The sequence below is a fragment of the Phyllosticta citriasiana genome (genome assembly GCF_038021145.1).
Source record: "Phyllosticta citriasiana strain CBS 120426 chromosome Unknown IWZ02scaffold_9, whole genome shotgun sequence".
Taxonomy (NCBI): Eukaryota; Fungi; Ascomycota; class Dothideomycetes; order Botryosphaeriales; family Phyllostictaceae; genus Phyllosticta; species Phyllosticta citriasiana.
Genome location: NW_027117286.1, coordinates 880,716 through 899,126, shown reverse-complemented (window position 1 = coordinate 899,126; position 18,411 = coordinate 880,716). Strand labels below are relative to the sequence as shown.

The following is an 18,411-nucleotide window of genomic DNA, read 5'->3' as shown; positions in this document are numbered from 1 at the left end:
ACGGTCGACCCATTTCCATTCTTCAGACTGTGGGAATTTGATTGTCGCGCAATCTCCATTGTTCCATCTCAATCCCCCCCTCTCTTTTTCCCAAATAGCTTTCTCCAACTGTTCATACACATGTACATACACTCATTCTACTGTACTCCCTCTAATTCGTCAACCAACTCAAAACTTGACGCATCTCATCAAATCACGCCTACCGTGAGCCCCTCTTCCTCCTCCATTTTCTCTCCCTCTGCATCACGCGCCCAACCAACCAACCAACCAACCAACCAACCAACCAACCCACTCGCTTACAATACACCCGCGCACGCACGCACCCTGTCTCCCTCCCTCCCTCCCTGTCCGCCCACCGCCCGCAAACCACCGCACAGCGCGCCCACTGCCAAGCTTAGCCACCCTCAACACGAGGCCCCCCATTTCAATATGTATCGGCATCGCCGCCCCCTGTCTTGTATCGTGAAGCGGACGGGTCACGGGCCGGCCGAGCGTGCGTGTATAGTGCCGCTGCGGCGGCGGCGGAGTGGAAAGAAGGCAAAAAGAAAGGGAAAGAAAAAAAAAAAAAAAGGGATCGAGAGGGAATGGAAAATGGAAAGGGCTAGGGGGAACGCTAGCGGCGGGCGCTAGCTATCTACATAGCTGGTTTTTTTTTTCTCGGGTTAGGCGGCTGGGCTGGCTATTTATAGGTGGCGTGGTGTGGTATAGTAGGGATGGATGGCTGGGGTTGAGATTTGATTGATCGACGGACAGATGGATAGATGATGTACCGGAGAGGGGCGAGTGAAACAAACGGATGGGGTGCGCGTTGGGCATGATGGGCGGCGCTTCTAGGCTAGCTAGGTAGGTGGGTGGGTGGGTGTGCATGGTTGGAGTGATGGGTAACGAGGTGGAATGGGAAAAGGGAGGGAGGGGTACATGCGCATGCAGAATTGACTGGTTTTTGCGGGGTTTGGTTGGTGCAGCTGGTGGACTCGTTGCTATGTACATGAGGGGAAATGGGTCTGCAATTGCATGCGCGACCCAGGTAAGCAGCTCGAGGGGGGAACATTGAGACTCTAGATGCGCTGCTGCTTGCGAGTGGGAGAGCGGGCGAGTGTAGACGAGGAAGACGCAAACGCACCGCCACTGCGCAACGTCAAGTCAGCGACGAGCGGGAGGAGTCAGACAGTCAGTCCAATTTGGTGTATCTGGTGATATTTGTGGGTGGCGGAAGAGGTGGAAGGAGGAGGCTCAGAAAAACGATTTCGGCAACCAGTCACACGAGACAGACGTCAGCAACACGACGAGGGACTCGTAAGTACAGCAGCACAGCACAGCACAGCACATGCTCCGCCCTACGAAAATAATGCATCCCATCGTGTTTCATCAGGGAGCGCGAGGCGCTTTGTCGCTCTTGATCCCTTTTCTATTTCGCCACTCACGCACGCTGGCCGCGCGCCGTGCAGCCATCAATCATCGACAGAACAGATGGTCCATCTCGCAGGCAGACGAGACGGTGGAGGTGCAAGGCGCCCGCCATGTTTGTCAGGGCGTCTCGATTCCTGATCAGGAAGGCGAATCGACTCCAGTCGGATGGCCTGGCATGGCATGGCTTTGCTCACAGATGCGCTGCTGGATTGGATTGGATTTGGGATTGGGCGTTGGGAGAAACTGCTGTGGTGGTGGTGGTGGTGGCTGCGGCTGTGGCGGTCGCCAGCGTCGGCGGCCCCGGAACCAAGGGCTTCCTCTGGTTGCGATTGGGCATCGGCAGTTTGTTGGCAGGTGGTTGCTTGTTCGCTACCTATTGTGCCTATTTTTTGCTCCACCGTTTCGCCATGGTACCGGAAGTAGGTAGGTAGGCAGCCGGCGCTATGCTAGGTAGCTGACAGGAGGGGTTGCGCAATCGTCAAGAGGATCAACGACATCTCATCATCATCATCATCATCATCGTGTTGGTCGGTAGTCGGTTTCTTGTCGTGGTTGGTCTGCCGCTCGTTTTGCTGATTGATGCCAACCCTCAGCTTACCCCTACGCCGAGAAAAGGGTGACAGTATAAGAAAAATAGGAGAAATACGGCGTCCTATCTCACGACTCAACACCATCGCTTGCGGATTATGCCATCCGCCACTCCAGAGAACACATGTTCAACTACACGCCGAAAAGGGTTGCTTCCGTGTGTGGTCGTAAAGTAGGTAGTCATCCTAAGCCACCACCAACACCACCACCACCACCACCACCGCCCTTCGCCCGCCCGCCCATCCGGCTACATACACATGACGAAGCACCAGAGCGACACAACCAACGCCTTTGCCATCATGACCGGCGAAACGCGGCCTCTCACAGCACACCCCTCCCTCCAACCCGAGGGACGACACACACAGATAGTGTATTAGGCCACGCCGCCACATGCCCTGCCACTCCCCGCCCCGTCACGCCGCGCCGCTGCTCCCTTCGCCTCGCGTAGTTGAGTATCCACGGCGTCGGCTTGCCGCAAGGCAGGCCACCGCCCATGATCCGCCAAGTCCGTCATCCTCCGTCCCTTATCATCCGCTGCTGCCATAGATCAGTCGGCTAGCTAGGACACATGACGGCCATGTTCAGACGACGGCGACCATGACCCCTATTTCGTGTTCGAGCGACCCAGGGTGCCGCATTGGGTTGGCCGTGGGGGGCCTTGAATCTGAGTGCCTGAGTAACGCAGTACAGGTACCGCTCGCTGCTTTGCTGGGCTGCACACACGCGTAGGCTGCGGGTGCTGATTGGTTGGTTGGTTGGTGGGTTTGTTATTGGCTGGTTGTTGATTTGTTGCTTGAGTAAAGAAAGAGGCTTGTACATGGCGAATTGGCATCAGCATATCTGTCTGGCTTTAATGACTAGGTAGGCTTGATTCAAGCAACTGCTGGTCTTGGGTCGTCAATGATGTTTTTGGCCCCTGTGTATCCATCTCCATACCTACTACCTTGCCTACCTTTCTATTCGGACAACAACCACACAAACGTCTCCCCCAGTCTAGACGATCCCGCCGCTCACCAGTCCCTTCTTGGCACTAACCAATACGCAAGCTTCGACCGTTGCTCGTCGACCCCCCCCCCCCCCCCCCCCCGCAGCAGAGGCATCAAAACGGCCATGCCGCAATCATCTCACCCAAGCTTCTGAGCACGCACGTCCGTCAGTACGCACAACGCCGCTCGCTCGCTCGCCCGCTACTCCGACTTCTTCTTGTTAGTGGATAGACGGACGGACAAACTGCGCGCCCAGCGGCAGCAGCAGCAGCCACCGACCCGTCGCTCCTCCGCGTTGTTTAAATTCTTCAATTTGCCCGTTGCTCGTCCGCGCGTCCGTGCGTCTGTTCTGACTTCCACTTGTCTAGACCGAGTAATGGGCTGTCTGATTTTCGATTTTCCCCCCGTCATGCGGATATGAGATGGAGAGATGCGGTGAAGATGAGATGAGATGAGGTGGAGTCGATCTGCTCGTTGTGTTGATGAGATGGAGAATTTTGGCGTTGGGATGTGCGCGTTGTGATGGATTGTACCATGTTGTTGTCTGTCGAGTAAAGAGATGCCAGAGTGTCGCGTTGAATAGGCACGCACGAGAGAGCCGTGGGTCATGCCTCCTTTCGACCAAACAATGAATGCTTCAACGTCTTCATCCATCTTCTTCACTTCGTGAAACCCATCACGAGCCCTGGGTTCCCAAAGAGGGAAGACAGGTCTGCTTATGTCATCAAAAACGTAAATTACGGCGCACAAAACACAAGGCGAGCAAGCAGGGGAGCCGACGACGCTCGCGCAGAGGGGAAAAAGCTTGGTACGCGGGAGGCTGGCAGTCAGGGTAAGGGTGTGGGCGAGAAATTGCGGCCATGATCCCCGACGAGCGCCGCGCTGCTGAAGTGGGAGGGGATCTACCCTGTTTGGCCCCCGTGGCCGGTCGGTTGGCTGAAGTAGCAAATTACCGGATGGAGCACCTGGACAGACCGACTGGAGAATGAGTAGCGTGGACGAGAGGCGAGCAATGTCCTCATCTTGGCTGACATGAGAATGGCGACTTGAAAAAGTGCTTGCGTGAGCTACAGGTACGGAAACAAACATGCACAGACACAGGCACAGGCACGGTTGTACGTACAGTACCTACAGCAAAACGGCCAAAAAGACGCGTCGGTGGTGGCGGCGGCGGCGGCTTTGCGGCTGCGATGCATCATGTGGATGGCTGAGGTGCGGCTCAGCGGGATGCCTGGGTGCGAGGCTACCATTCCAATCAGAGCGGCATCGATGACGGAAAGGCTGTCGAGCGTCTCGCCGCGCAGTTACATCTTTTTTGCGCGGTTGGCCGTAATGTTTGAGCTGGGGCGGGCGGCTGGCTCGTGGGAGCTTGGTGTTGAGCTTCTCGCTACAGCGTCATCCCGACCGCAAGAAGCGTTTTAGGTTGTGGTTGCTACCTTATTCGTAGAAAGCTTAAGGGGTCGTCGACGATGCTTGTTTAGACTGCCTGCTGAAGGATGTCGCTCTTGTGGCCGTCTGTTGGGCTGCAATAGGGCCATCTAGAGCACTGGTTGGAGTTGATGGTCGGTTTCTTGGATCAAACATTTGTTCGAATCGACGCTAACATGAGAATTTTTTCCCTCATCCAAAAAATTGGCGGGGCTTGAAATGGCGACAGGGTTTCCGACCACCGGCTGGAGCATTTTGGACGAGTGCTGCGCAGTCTGACTGTCGCTCCAGTGACAGAGGCCATCTCGAGTTACTTGATCCGTTTCACGTGTCCTCAGATTTCGACTTTGAATCAATTGATTGGCAGTCCTTTTGTCCGCTGATGACGACGACCCTGTCAGCATAACCACCGCTAGCGCACGCTGAACCCCTGGTGCTGGCGGCGCCACCGTCGACGCGCATCATCTTCCCGAAACCAACACTCCAGTCGACCACCGACAGCCTCTCCTGTCGTGTTCGTATCATCGCATGACATGACTGCTTGCCACTCTGTTGCTCCTCGACGGTTGGCTTTTGAGATGAGACGTCGGAAACAACGACGGAAAAATGTGTCTCAGCTTGGCCTGTCCGGATGGCGGGGCGGACGGGAGCCACTTGTGCCACACGGTTGCACCGCTTCCGCTGCGGCTTCACGCGCCGCTTGCGGCACTCGTCGTCCCAATCCAAACCCGGGTTGCCGCTGCTGCGACGTGACATGCCTGTTCGGGTCGTTTCCACGAGCTGTCCTGGTCCAAGGGCCTTTGCTCACATGCAGCAGGCCGGATTCGACATGGCGGGGTTGGCAGCTCTTCGATCATGGCCGTTGCTGGCGCCGTGGCTGGCGGTGCATGGAACGCTGGACCGACGTTGATGGACAATCTATTGCCGACGTCGCTTCTCGCCGTGCAGGTCGACGACTTGGAAAATGTGCGTTGCTGCGTCACTGAAGTGACGATGCGGAAGAATTCACCGTTACACGCGTCTCGAGAGGTGCGCAATGGACCGCAAGTCTGCTGTGCAGATCGCGCTATTTTTAGCTCTGGGTGTGTAGAGACGTCTGCTGTTGCCATGTCCTCATCCTCCTTCTATAGCGAGCGACATGTTTCTAGGTCAATTGACTTGGGACTAATCTGTCAAAAAATCGCCAAAGGTAGCACCACGCCGGCAGCGAGGCTCCGAAAGCTTGTATGAATCTGACCGCTGGCCTCGGCATCCTGAAGGAGCTAACCATGTGTTTATGGCAAATAGCGACAAAGAGGGCGCAACGTGAAGAGTGGGTACCACATGCCCAAGCACGCTCGGAGACCCTGAGCAGCACAACGTGTGGCCTGTTCGTTCTGGGCGCCAAAATTGGAAACAGGAATGGGTTGATCGGGGAACCTGGCGACGAATACGTCCTGTCAGGCTGTAATCGAGCAGGAGGTCGAAATGAGACTGGCAGCACTGACACGCAATACGAAATGCAAGGCCTTGGCGTGCTGCCTGCGCTCGGGTGGCTTCAAGAGGACGCCGACAGTCTGCGGGCGCCCTGCGAATCGGCAACTTCGATTCAAGGACGCTGGTAGTTTCGAGGGCGTTGGCTCGCTGAGCGACCCAAGAAGTGAGCACGAGGCTGCTGAGACATTTTCATAAGCTATGACCATTTCTCAATGCAATGTGCAAGTGCGGGGGGGGGGAGGAGACGAGTCGGCCGCATTTGCATGGACCGTGGACGGGCTGTATGTAGCTAATGTGGTTTTCCCAGAGTGCAGTCATGCAGGCGTCGGTCGGCCGACGACGATGTTGGTGAAAGTCGTCGTCAGCAGCGGAGCAATGAGGTCACAGTCAGAGTGGTAAATGGGATGCACCAGCGCTGGTGGTGACGGTTCTGAGACGGAGCCTGTTGACAAGCGAAGGGACGTTTCTTGGCGATGATGCGGCGGTTTCCTCAAGGGGAGGGAACAGTGGTGGGGGGCTGCAGGAGCGAGGGGAGGAGGAGACTGGAGCAATCAATATGCGATGAGATGAATTAAGAGAGAAGATGGCCATTGTTCAGTTGTTGAAGAGTGAGAGAGACTGGACTGACAGCGACCCGGACTGCTCGGCGTAATTTACTTGAGCCGTCGTTACGGCTTAGGCATGCCCCTCGGAGTGTTACCTTAGGTTCTCTTTTGGCCAAGGCAACCAGGAATAGCGTGTGCGTGTGCCCCTGTCCTGGCCCAGTCCTGGCCCTGGCCCTGGCACTGGCACTGGCACTGGCACTGGCTCTTCCCCCCCCCGGTCGCGGCCTCTCACGCCGCAGGTCTGGCTGCTCTCTCTCTCTCTCTCTCTCTCTCTCTCTCTCTCTCTCTGTCTCTGTCACTCTCTCTCTGCTCTCTCTCTTCTCTCTCTGGCCCTGGGCTGGTTAGCTACCCTTGGTGACGGCGCAGTGGATCCCACCAGACGCTTGCGTAGCCGCTCGCTCTTTTTCCACTCCCTCCCTCCCTCCCTCCCTCCCAACCCCTCGCAACATGTCAACGTCCTCCTCAGCATAGCCAACTTTTTGCCTATCTCCCCCCCCCCCCCCCCAAAGCCCTCTCCGTCTCTCTTCCCTCCCCCACAACCCACCCCAACTGTTCGTCAATCGCTGCATACTCGCTTACCGCCCACTCCACGGCCCTCCCCCCCCCCCCCTTTCTCTCCGATCCATACTCTGCCGCCAAAAGACTTCCCAAATACAACTGTCCGCCCTCTCTGAGACGACCCTCCGGCGCCTCCTCCTGCTCCTCCTCCTCCTCCTCCTCCGCCGCCGCCCATCATGAGGTTCCTCTCGCGCTGCTCTGTAATAATCGCCCTCGCAGTCACCATCATCCTCTACCTGGGCTGGGTCATTCCCTCGACGCGCCAATACACCCAGTTCCAAAAGTCCTGGTCTGGCTCAGTGCGCAGGATCGTCACCTTTGGTGACTCTTGGTCGGATACCGGTCGCTACATCCTGAACGGACCCCCGCCGGGCTTTGAACCCATTAGACACCCGGCCAGCGGGCCCGTCTGGCCAGAGGCTCTTTGCCAGGAGGTGCGTGGCTACTTCAATCTCGCGACGCCCCATCAACCAAGGCTGACCCCCAAACAGATCCTCTGCGACTCGATAGACAACTACGCTCGTTCTCTGCCACCTCAAGTCACCCAGTACTATACCGATACTGTCGGCGCCGTCCTTGACAATGCCGTCTTCCAGAATGCTACCGCTTCGCACAACTTTACCGACTTTGCCCTGCGTGACCTCCAGCAGCAGGTTCGCGATTTCGTCAAGATGGAGGGCGCTAAGCGCATGTGGCCCATCCAGCCTCCCAAGGAGTGGACTCTTTTCACCGTCTGGTTTGGTGTCAACGACATTTTCCACTACTCGAAGCTCGAACGCGACGTTGCCAAGTTTGCCATCAACAAGAGCATCGACCATCTCTTCCGCCAGCTGAACATTATCCACGAATGGATGCGTGGCCCAATCTTGGTTGTTCTTCCCAAGGCAGTCAACGTGACCCATCTCCCCCGCTTCAACATGGAGACCATTGACGAAGTCGACACCACTCGCCACCGCATGGCCATCGAGATGGCCTCTTACTGGAACTACAAGCTCGAGTCGCGCGCGCGCAACTGGATGGGTGGCCACGTTTTCCTGGTAGAGAGCGACAAGTTTATGGAAACCCAAGTTAGGGCAAAGCAAATGTACGGCCCGCCCAGCGTTCGCAAGAGGGCGCTCGATTTCAGGGACGTCAGCACTGCATGCCGGACTCTGGTATACCCGCAGTCGCAGGACGAGGACTCGGTGCAAGAGCTCGGTGTCCTGGAGCAAGTGTGCGAAGATCCGGGCCAGCACCTCTTTTGGTAAGTTTCGAAACGTCTTGGACCCAGAACGACACTAACAAATGGTTTCAGGGACGACTTTCACCTCTCTGGCAAGGCCCACGAATTTCTCGGTCAGCAGGCAGGCAGGCTTGTCAAGCAAAGATCCACTTACAACCACTACGTCGCTCAACAAGTCACCGAGGCCGTCCGCTCGTCTGTGCCCCCGTGGCTCAAGGACCGCATCGAACAATTTTCGGCCAAGAATAGCAGCAACTAAGAACGCCTAAAGGCTGGTGATGCTGAGCCCGGTGGTTCCCTGCAGTTTCAGGGATATGCCCGAGAGACGCCGCGTCGTGCCTGCGCACGAGATTATGATGATACCTACCGATACCAAACAGAGGGCATGCTTCGCGGTATCCGCTCCCTCAAGGCTGGACCCTTAAAGATGATGCAAGAGATGGCACAATGAATACCCGGCGAATACTTTGGCGGATGTTGTTACGCTGGCAAGCGGACTTGTCTCCGCGACGACACGAGGATGGCTTTATCTTTCTTCAGACCCAACGACTTTTGGATCCGACCACCCATTGCTTCTGGCAGTCCTTTGTCCGAATCAACGTATTCGGCTTGCGGGCCTGGCGCCTCCGTTGGATATCGGATCGCGCTGCATGGTGCGCGGAGCCGCCTTGAATAGACCGGATTTTTCGGCACATGCTACCCGCTGCCAATCAGCCGATCGAGCCGAACCGAGCAGCGGCAGCCCATTTGCTGTCGGAGATATCCAAGCATGGCCTGGTCGCGATTTTTCTTCTCTACGCTTCTCCAACCCGGACTATAAATTTTTCCAGCGGCCTTTTTCAGGCGTCGACGCATTTTGAGCATTTTGCATTTTCAGCGCTGCATCATAGAGGGGCAGGCGATCACTGCGGTTTCGACTTTTCGCGCACATTCACCTTCACCATCGAGTGGATGCTCCCCTTGGCGGTCGCGTTCCTTGCCATGTTACAAAAGAACCGTTGGGGTCTCGACCAAACTTCTTTTAACTGTTCTTCTTCGATTCTGTTTCTGCAGTTTACATAGGATAGGGTCGGGATTACAATGTGACGAGCACAGCCAGTTTTGGGCGCTGGCAGGGGGATACGCGATCGATGCATGAGCAAGAGAGGCGCGGCTTCTCCTTTTTTTTTTTTTTTTTTTTTTTCTTCCTCTCCTTCTTCCCTGTTTTCCCCCAATTCTCTATTATTGAATATTTGCATGGCGCGTGGGCTCTGCTCGCGCGTCACGTTTTCACAAGTTTGATCCTGCCTTGGTCCCTGTTGCTTTGCATCGAATGCTCCTTGTCGTCTGCATAACCCAGCTGTTGCTGTCTCCTCTTTTCCACTTACAAATCCGGCGTGCAAAAAAGGGCACTGTTCGCTTTTCTCTGCTTGCATGCACAAACGGGTCCATTCGACTGCTTTTTCAACCGGTTTGGCACTTTGCATGTATACGTTGTTGGGTTTAATTGAGCACGCGAGAGAGCGCGAGAACGCGCGCCTCCTGGCGTCGCAGTCGTCGTGTCTCGTGATTTGGGCGAAGGGAAGGAACCGGAATGCGAGGAACGCGCGTCCGTTGGCATGGATGGCATGAAGGCAAGGTAGCTAGCTAGCTGCCTTGATACGCAACTCGATCATCTCACATCATTCGAGCGTCTGTGTCTGCCTGCGCTGTATGACTGTTTGTGTACTCGATTTGGGTGCAAGAGACTGACTGGTTTGTGGTGTCAACGTTTGGAGGTACTCGCTTCGTTGCTAGGATGCTGTGGTCAGTCGGTCAACTCCCTGGGTGGCAGGGTTGAATTGCCAACGCAGACGAAAGACGCGTTCTTGATTTTCCAAAGGACCGTCTCCAGTCACTCGCTTCATCCGGTTTCGTTCTCAGTGTCTTTGATGGCCTCGATTCCACAGACGGACGCGTGGCGGAAGTGACACGACGAGGCACTTCGCCTGTCTTGGACAGAAGTAGTGCTGTACACCGTTTCCACTTGAAATCTCCTCGAGGTACTTTGGGGTATCAAATGCCGAAGAGGAAACAGCCAATGAGAAAAGAAGACCTCGAATCGTACACGGGAGAAGCGGACCAGCACTTCTCGCCACAAGAACACCAGCCACAGCCACTCAGCCATCTCCAACAACGATACCATCCCCCGCAACGGCCTCCTCTTTCTTACTACCACTGCCACCACCAGCACTTTCCACCCCAGGCCTACCCTCAGCCTCCGCGCCAAACTCGCCGCCCTCCCTCTCCGCCAACGCCCTCAGAAAGCGCTCCAAGCTCGCACATAGCTTGTCAAGGACAAACTCTGCCTCCATCTTTCCACTAACCATGGGGCTGTCCTCGCCAATCCAGTCCCAATCGACGAGCGAGTCGGCCGCGTCCTCCTCGGCGGCGCGCTGCGCTGCGTTCTCGCTCGCCGCCGTGGCGCCGAATCGGATCAGCCGCGTGAATTCGACCCAGTCTTCGTATGCGTATTTCGTTTCGCGCTCGGATTTGAGGTCGTTGGCCACGCGGCGGATGGCGTGGGCGAGGCGTCGGGAGAGGGAGGCGTTGGATTGCGTTGCCGGGGAGGAGGAGGCGAGGTCGGCGAGATTGGGGGTTGTGGATGAGGTGGTTCCTGCTCTGTGTCGGCCTCGACCTCTGGGTGAGGACGACGCGTCGGATGATGTGGCAGCGAAAGTTGCGCTTCCGGCATCCGACTCTCTGTCACCAGCGCCGCCGTCGTTGACGTCGTCTCCGTTGTTGTCGTCGCCCATCGACTCGCCCGGCCCAACGGGCATGACGCCCCTCTTCACACGCCTGTGGGCCGCGCGCTCCTGCAACCACGCCAGAAGCCACGGATGGCGCTCCAGAAACTCACGCCAGATGCCGTACTTGGGGAGGACGGTGAACTCGGCCAGGCGATCCGAGCTGTGCTTGAAGCCCGAGATGACCGTGTCCGACATGTCCGAGATGAGGGTCGTCATGGTGGGCACGGCGACGAGCGACCACACGACGAAGAAGGGCCGCCCCGCGTTGCTCTTGGGCGCCAGGTCGCCGTAGCCGATGGTAAGCAGTGACACGTAGCAGAAGTACAGTGCTTGGAAGTACGTCATGCCTTGCGTCTCCTGCTCCGCTTGCCAGAAGACGACGGCGCCCATGAGCCAGAGTATGCCGAAGGCGAGGATGGAGAGCGTCAGTGCCGTCCAGCGTCGGAAGTTTGCCGTGCGCTTTTGGATCTTGCGCATCGTGTCGAACCGGTCCTTCTCCTCGCGGAGCAGCAGGATCTTGGGCTTTCGCGGACGAACTGCTTGAGGGACGGGGATGCTCGGGAGGCTCTTGATGACGTTAAGATTGACCATGGTATTCAAGCTTCTCTGGCTCTTCTGCGTCGGGATGCGAGTAGCAGCCGAGCGGTCGACGGGGTCGAAAGGCGCAGATATCTGAGGACGCTGAGACGACTTTCTCTCTGCCTGTCGACGACGCAGCTCGAACGACGACGAGACGGATCGGTCAACTGTGCGTATGCGGATCTTGTTCATGTGCTTCTTGATGACTTCGTCTTTGCCCATCTCCGAACCGAATCGGTAAATGCTGCTGATGACGAGACCGAGCATGATGATGCCGCCGACGGAAAAGGGAAAGACGAGGCCGCGCGCCGCGTCGCAAGTGGGATACAAGTCGCCGAAGCCGACAGTGAGGATGGTGACGTCGCAGAAATAGAGGCCCTGCACGAAAGACCACTTTTGTTCGCCGTACAGCGACTCGAGCCGCGCGAACACGGCTCCGCCGCCTGCGAGCCACACGAAGAAGAGCATTGTCTGCACGATGAGCATCCGCTGCGACTCGGTCAGGATGAGCTTCTGCGGGTAGTGCCCTCGCCAGTAGCCGACCATGTTGACCATGAGCAGCATGGAGCATATGCAGTACATGATTGCGGCCATGACGCCGTACCAGTAGCCCTCGGTGTACGTCTGGTCTGGTCGATTTGGTGGAACGTAGATTTCCATGCTTGCAAGAATGCCAGTAAGCTGTGTGTGTTAGCAATTTGAAATAGGTGAAGAGGGGCGAGGTGTTCTCACAAAACTGGTCGCAAAGTACCACAGAATAATGGTCACTGGAAGTGCAATGATGTATCGAATCCGCTGGGTAAAGTTCATCAAAAGGAAAATGTTGCCAACGAAACCGCATATGAGAGAGGCCGCGTTGATCCAAAAACACCTGAGTAAACCTTTAGCGTCTTCTCATCGTCCATATCGGACGAACGGCATTTCCAGAAACAGAAAGAGTACAGAAAAGACAGCAGGAAACGAATTGGAAGAGAAAAGCGAGAAATTTGAGAAAGCAATCAACTCATGGTTCGCGTGCGCAGCTACAGCGACATGAAAACACTCATGCAGAACACACCCGCTGCGACGTCGATTCGCGCAAGACCTACCATCTCGGGTCTTCGAACTCCTGTCCCTGTGACTGCGAGACCCGCTTACCATCGACAATCAAATCCATCCTCCAATATGTTACAAGCGCCGCAATAGACAGGACGTTTGCGAGGGGGCCGAGCGTGGCGGCCAGGAGGCTGTTGAGGGTCTCCGTTAGCTCCGGTCCAGAAATGAAGCGAAATGGAAGACCAACGGGATCGCGGTACTAGCGAACCACCAGTCACTGTTGAAACGTTCAGCTACTGTTTCTCTAGACGACGTGGGGTGACAGTACTATTCCTCTCGGTCGTCCTTCTTCTTCAGCTTCGCCTTCCACGTCCGCGCCCTGCGCAGACTCGGCCGGCGAGCCGATTCGGCGATGGATATGCCCGGCGGACCATCTCGCGTGGTCGGCACTGAAGCTGTTGTTCTCGAATCCGACGACTTCTCTGCCTCGGCGACAGACATCGCGGCATTATCTGAAGACATGATCGCGGGGAATCATGGTGTTTCGGGGGTGTGTTTGAAGGAAAAGCGTATTCTTGGTCCAAGAATTCAGGCCAGACATGTCAGAGGGCGCCTGGGGGTGTGTCCAAAAGAGAGCCAGGACGACGCGCAGCTCTTATCTACAACGCAAAGAGTTCGACAAAAGGGGTGTGGTGGAAAAGATGGGCGGTCGCAAGTGATGCGCCAGAGGTGGTGCTAGAGCACCTAACGTCCATGTGAGCGCGGAGAAAGCTTAGACTTTCAGCCACGCGCTCTTGCTGTCAGGTTCAGATGAAGGGGACGACGGGTGCGGCGGGGCACTGGGGCTGAACCAACGGGAATCGCCGGCGGTGGGAACTGCCAAAGATTCTTGTTTGGCATGCTTTGAAATGTATTTCTCTTCTATATTCGAGAATGCGTCGCCATGATTCCACTCCGTATTTACAGTCCTGACGGAATTTTGGTGCTAAAAGCAGTCTTCTGTCTGTTTAGCTCTGCAGCCTCGCTATGCTGCTGCGTCACTTGCTCCAACGTACAAACGATAAAAAGCCAATTACGACTGCGCCTTGATCTTCTCAGTCAATTCCGGGACCTTTTCAAACAAGTCACCCACCAACCCCACGTCGGCGACCTGGAAGATGGGCGCATCTGCGTCTTTGTTGATAGCCGCAATGACCTTGCTGTCCTTCATACCTGCCAAGTGCTGAATGGCACCAGAAATACCTGCACAGAGGTAGAGCTGCGGCGCAACATTCTTACCCGTCTGACCAACCTGCAAGCTGTTGTCCGCAAAACCAGAGTCGACAGCGGCGCGAGACGCTCCGATAGCGGCACCAAGAGCGTCGGCGAGAGGAGGCATGATGCGGTCAAACTCCTCCTTGGACTTGAGACCGCGACCACCAGAGACGACGCGGCTGGCAGTAGCAAGGTCAGGACGGTCAGACTTGGCCAGGTTCTCCGACACCCACTCCGTAGGCGCTTCCGCCTTCGGGTCGACGCCCTCTTCCACTGCTGCGCTACCGCCTTCGGTCTCAGCCGCGGGGAATGCGGTACCACGAACAGTTATGACCTTGATGCTGTCGCTTGATTGTACAGTGACTATGGCGTTTCCGGCGTAGATGGGGCGGATAAAGGCTGGTTCGTCAGCGCGTCTGATTCTTTGAAAATGGATTCATGGGCTGCTCACTATCTTCGCTCTCAATCCCGGTAATGTCAGATATTTGCTGCGTGTCGAGGAGCGCAGCAACGCGGGGTAGCAGGTTCTTGCCGAAGGCGGAGTGGCCAGCGAGGACGTGGGTGAAGCCGTTCTTCTTGATGTTCTCGACAAGCAATGGCGCGTAGTTTTCGGGGAGTCCCCTTTCGTATGCCACATTGTCGACGAAGATGACCTTCTCCAGTCCCTTTATCTTTGCTGCTTGCTCTGCGACGGACTTTACATTGTTGCCGGCAATAAACGCGGTGATGGGACCGCCGAGTTTCTGTGCTGCTGAGACAGCGGTGAGCGAGCCAGGGTTGAGCTTGCCCTCCCTCTGCTCCAGCAGTGCCAAAGTCGAGAGTAATCTAGCGAGGAACGAGTTCTGGTGGAGCGTAACCGGCCGGACGTGGTTGAATTGGGCGCGGGCTTGCCGCAGGGCCGTGTTGCGAGCTGCCGAGAACATGGCTTGTGAGGGCGAAATGGGTGAGAGTGGAGAGGGAGGGCAGATGGAGAGAGACGGAGGTCGAGTGAAGGAGAAAAAGACCGGAGAGAGAGATGGTCTCCAAGGTGTGAGCGACGAATGCTCCGGGGTCGGCCAGTCCGAGGTTATGCTCCAGAGCTTCATATGCTCCGCTATGCCGCTTTGGTGATAGTGGCGCTTGGCGGGAGTCGCGGAGGCCCAGCCGCGCGCTGAAGAAGTTACGAAGCAGCTCCCGTCGACCACGACGCGCATCACCCAACTCTCCACCCTTCATTCGCCCGTTCCGGCTCTCAGTGCCGCCGTTCGACATCGTCCCTACGCGATCGCGAACGTGACCCTCTTCCCTTCGACACGTCTCCCCTCCTCCGCCCGCGCCCGATTGCATCATCCACAACTCCATCAACTCCAGCCACAGGGCCGTCGCGCCAAGCTCCATTCTTTTAACTACATCACAATGGCCGACGATTTGGCGGGTGCAGACACTGGCCTCCCTCCTGCGCAGGAGCTCGATGTTCCTGTCTCTGCAGACGAGACCAACACGGCCACCCCAGCCGGCGAGGTTCAACAAGACCAAAGTCAAGGTACGTGATCGCAAGACCTTGGCAATTGGCTCTCACTCTCAACTTGTCATTCCTGCTGCGCCATACCTCCTCGTCTTTTCTCGACCAAGTCGCAATCCCCATCTTCCCATCGGAGGTCGTTGCGACGACACCTTGTACCAAGGGACACGCCGTTGGTGCGCGGGCTGAACCATCGCGTCACCAATGTCCTGTGTTGCTGTGGATTCGCCTCTCTTGAAGTGTTTGCTTTGGCATTGAGGACTTGACCGGATTGCTCCACAACATTTCTGGCATCCTAGATACATTTGAAGCTGACTGCAAGCAGACGCGGACACAGCCATGGGCGAAGACGCACCAGACGCTCCTGCGCAGAAGGACTCGGACAACACCCCCGCGCCCGTTTCCGACAATCCCCTTGATGCTCCAGAGGGGCCACGACCTGAGAATGAGGATGCTGATGCCGCAGAAGACGAGGAGATGGGCGGCATGGAGGAACCTAAGAAAGAGACTGGAAGTCCGGACAAGGAGGTTGGCGACACGGCAGATGCGGTTGCAGAAGAGCCTGCTCAGACGAAATCTGCCCTCGAAAGCCAGGCACGCTCCCACCTCATCGCACAAACTCATGCCATCATATTGCCAAGCTACAGCACTTGGTTTGATATGAACGCCATCCACAATATTGAACGCAAGGCCTTGCCGGAATTCTTCAATAGCCGCAACCGAAGCAAGACGCCTGCAGTTTACAAGGACTACCGAGACTTTATGATCAACACGTACCGATTGAACCCTGCAGAGTACTTGACTGTTACTGCCTGCAGACGCAACTTGGCTGGAGACGTGTGTGCAATCATGCGCGTCCATGCTTTCCTTGAGCAGTGGGGGTTGATAAACTACCAGGTTTGTGGATGCGGTGCAGTTCTAGGAGTATACTAACAATGAAAAGGTCGACCCGGACACGAGGCCCTCAAACATTGGGCCGCCCTTTACTGGCCACTTCAAGATTACTGCCGACACTCCACGAGGCTTACAGCCGCACCAACCGGCGCCCAAGTCCATGATAACCCAGGGAAAACCTCTCACAGCTACCGATCGCCTGGCCAGCGCCACGCCTGCATCAAAGGAAGATCTCAACTTGGAAGTCCGCAGGAATGTCTACGAGGCCAACGGCAAAGAGGTCACGCCAGCGGACACCAAGGACAAGCCCGCAAATGGCGATGGCTCGGCACCGAACGGCACCTCCCTCTCAGACAGCAAAACTCTTGTGGATGTGCTCAAGGAACCTGGCAAGCAGGTTCACTGTTACTCGTGCGGAATCGACTGTACACGGGTTCATTACCACAATGCCAAGTCGGCGCCCCATTCGGCCTCTGGAAAGACTGCTCAATTGCTCAAGTACGACCTTTGCCCGAATTGTTTCCTTGAGGGCCGCTTTCCCGCATCAAGCCAAGCTTCAGACTACACCAAAATCGAAAACGACAAATACTCGGGGATCCCGGATCGCAATACGCCTTGGACAGACGGCGAGACTCTGCGACTGCTTGAGGCTCTCGAGATGTTTGACGACGACTGGAATTCTATTGCCGAGTACGTTGGCAACCGCTCGAGAGAGGAGTGTGTTTTGAAGTTTCTCCAGCTCGAAATTGAAGACCAGTATCTCGAGGCTGAGGAGAATGCCAGCAAGACTGATCTTCATGGCGGCAATCTTTCATACTTGAGCAGCGGACGCTTGCCCTTTTCACAAGCGGACAATCAAGTCATGTCAGTGATGAGCTTTTTGGCTGGCCTGGCAGATCCCCGTGTGGTTGCTGCCGCTGCCGGAAAGAGCTCCGAAGAAATGAAGCAGGTTCTTCGCGAGAAGCTCGAAAAGGGCGACTCTGAAAAGTCTGACAAGGGCAAAGAGAAAGAAAAGGACGTCTCTGTCGCACCGGCTTCTGGTGAATCCGAGGTGAAGAACGAGGAGAACATGGAGGTCGACACGGCTTCGCAAGAAGCCGGAGCAGTGGCCAAGTCACAAAAGGAAACTGGCTCCAGCAATCCATTGGCCACGGTACCTCTCGCCCTTTCCGGAGCGCGCGCATCCGCACTCGCTTCTCACGAAGAACGCAACCTGTCTCGCATCGTGTCATCTGCAGTCAACATGCAACTGCAAAAGATGCAGCTCAAGCTTCAACAATTTTCGGAACTCGAGCACGTCCTCTCGGCTGAACGCAGGGATCTTGAACATCGCAGGGAGCAGCTATTCTTGGACCGCGTGGCTTTCCAGAAGCGGATGCGCAATGTTGAGGAGACTTTCAGGAGAGCAATGACCCTGAACCCTCAGGATGGCATGAAGCTTGTGCAGGAAGCATTGCATGGTCCCAACGCGTTTGGGGAAAAGCTGGGGGCAAAGCCAGTCGACGAGGAGGAGAGCGGCGACGTCAAGTCTTTCGCAGAAGGTGATGAGGGGGTCAAGGCGAACGAAATCTAAGGTTCTGAATTCTGTTTGGAGTAATTGACGCAAAAACGAAGAGTTAAAGCAAGGACGGTGTCCTGGATGTTGGAGGCTAGAGGCGTTTACTCACGATGCTGAGGATCATGGCGCAGGTAGGATTTCGATCAGGAACGGATCGAGGTAGGCTCCCAGGTCGAGGAGCCTGCTGTTTCTATACTCATGCTTTATTAGTCGCCGAATTGATGATTACTTTAGGTCTAGCTCCAGTCAACAACGGTGGAATGAGCTACATCTTCCATCAACACTCTGTCAAACCGCGTCCCACGCCCTACAACAGCCGAGAATTTGGTTGTTGCCAGCGGCGATGTGTCGAACTTTGCAGCAGCACCTGCAGCGGCAGTGCAATGATGCTATCTCAAGATTATAACCATCCACGTATTCACGCAGCCGATCATTGTCCATCTACTACTCCATCAGCATGTCCACCGCGAAAACTCCCAATGTCCGCAGCCATGACTCAAAACTGAAACTAAGCCTCGCAACCTTTCGGAAAGCACAAATAGTCTCCGT

At 56.1% G+C, this 18,411-nt stretch overlaps 5 protein-coding genes across 5 annotated transcripts; 3 read left to right on the top strand and 2 right to left on the bottom strand.

The window, feature by feature from the left end:
* Window positions 1–1,268: 1,268 nt before the first annotated feature.
* On the top strand, window positions 1,269–2,170 carry IWZ02DRAFT_456196 (uncharacterized protein; the record flags this gene model as incomplete). The annotated part of the gene is made up of 2 exons (XM_066767838.1): window positions 1,269–1,937; window positions 2,004–2,170. A coding segment is annotated over exon 1 (506 nt), but the record flags the coding sequence as incomplete, so codon positions are not given.
* Window positions 2,171–7,227: 5,057 nt separating this feature from the next.
* IWZ02DRAFT_434625 (uncharacterized protein) lies at window positions 7,228–8,532 on the top strand (the record flags this gene model as incomplete). The annotated part of the gene is made up of 2 exons (XM_066766380.1): window positions 7,228–8,294; window positions 8,346–8,532. 2 exons carry the CDS (start codon window positions 7,228–7,230, stop codon window positions 8,530–8,532), a joined length of 1,254 nt encoding a protein of 417 aa, XP_066621267.1.
* Window positions 8,533–10,075: 1,543 nt separating this feature from the next.
* On the bottom strand, window positions 10,076–13,452 carry IWZ02DRAFT_314352 (potassium channel-like protein). The gene is made up of 5 exons (XM_066764110.1): window positions 12,984–13,452; window positions 12,903–12,932; window positions 12,709–12,846; window positions 12,353–12,491; window positions 10,076–12,301 (listed from the first exon to the last, which is right to left on the bottom strand). Exons 1-5 carry the CDS (start codon window positions 13,175–13,177, stop codon window positions 10,412–10,414), a joined length of 2,391 nt encoding a protein of 796 aa, XP_066621266.1. The 5' UTR covers window positions 13,178–13,452; the 3' UTR covers window positions 10,076–10,411.
* IWZ02DRAFT_314351 (electron transfer flavoprotein-like protein subunit alpha) lies at window positions 13,453–14,977 on the bottom strand. The gene is made up of 2 exons (XM_066764109.1): window positions 14,361–14,977; window positions 13,453–14,308 (listed from the first exon to the last, which is right to left on the bottom strand). The coding sequence occupies exons 1-2, from the start codon at window positions 14,830–14,832 to the stop codon at window positions 13,728–13,730; spliced, it is 1,053 nt and encodes a 350-aa protein (XP_066621265.1). The 5' UTR covers window positions 14,833–14,977; the 3' UTR covers window positions 13,453–13,727.
* Window positions 14,978–15,749: 772 nt separating this feature from the next.
* Window positions 15,750–17,877, top strand: IWZ02DRAFT_380533 (SWI/SNF complex protein; the record flags this gene model as incomplete). The annotated part of the gene is made up of 2 exons (XM_066765112.1): window positions 15,750–16,307; window positions 16,354–17,877. The coding sequence occupies 2 exons, from the start codon at window positions 15,750–15,752 to the stop codon at window positions 17,875–17,877; spliced, it is 2,082 nt and encodes a 693-aa protein (XP_066621264.1).
* Between the last annotated feature and the right edge of the window lie 534 nt (window positions 17,878–18,411).

Coding starts and splice junctions, on each gene's coding strand:
- IWZ02DRAFT_314352 (XM_066764110.1), bottom strand. CDS start 13,177: ATGTCTTCAGATAATGCCGCGATGTCTGTCGCCGAGGCAGAGAAGTCG. Junction 12,933..12,983: donor AAGGACGACCGAGAGGAATA/GTACTGTCACCC, acceptor ACGTTTCAACAG/TGACTGGTGGTTCGCTAGTA. Junction 12,302..12,352: donor GGTACTTTGCGACCAGTTTT/GTGAGAACACCT, acceptor TAACACACACAG/CTTACTGGCATTCTTGCAAG.
- IWZ02DRAFT_314351 (XM_066764109.1), bottom strand. CDS start 14,832: ATGTTCTCGGCAGCTCGCAACACGGCCCTGCGGCAAGCCCGCGCCCAA. Junction 14,309..14,360: donor CGGGATTGAGAGCGAAGATA/GTGAGCAGCCCA, acceptor CTGACGAACCAG/CCTTTATCCGCCCCATCTAC.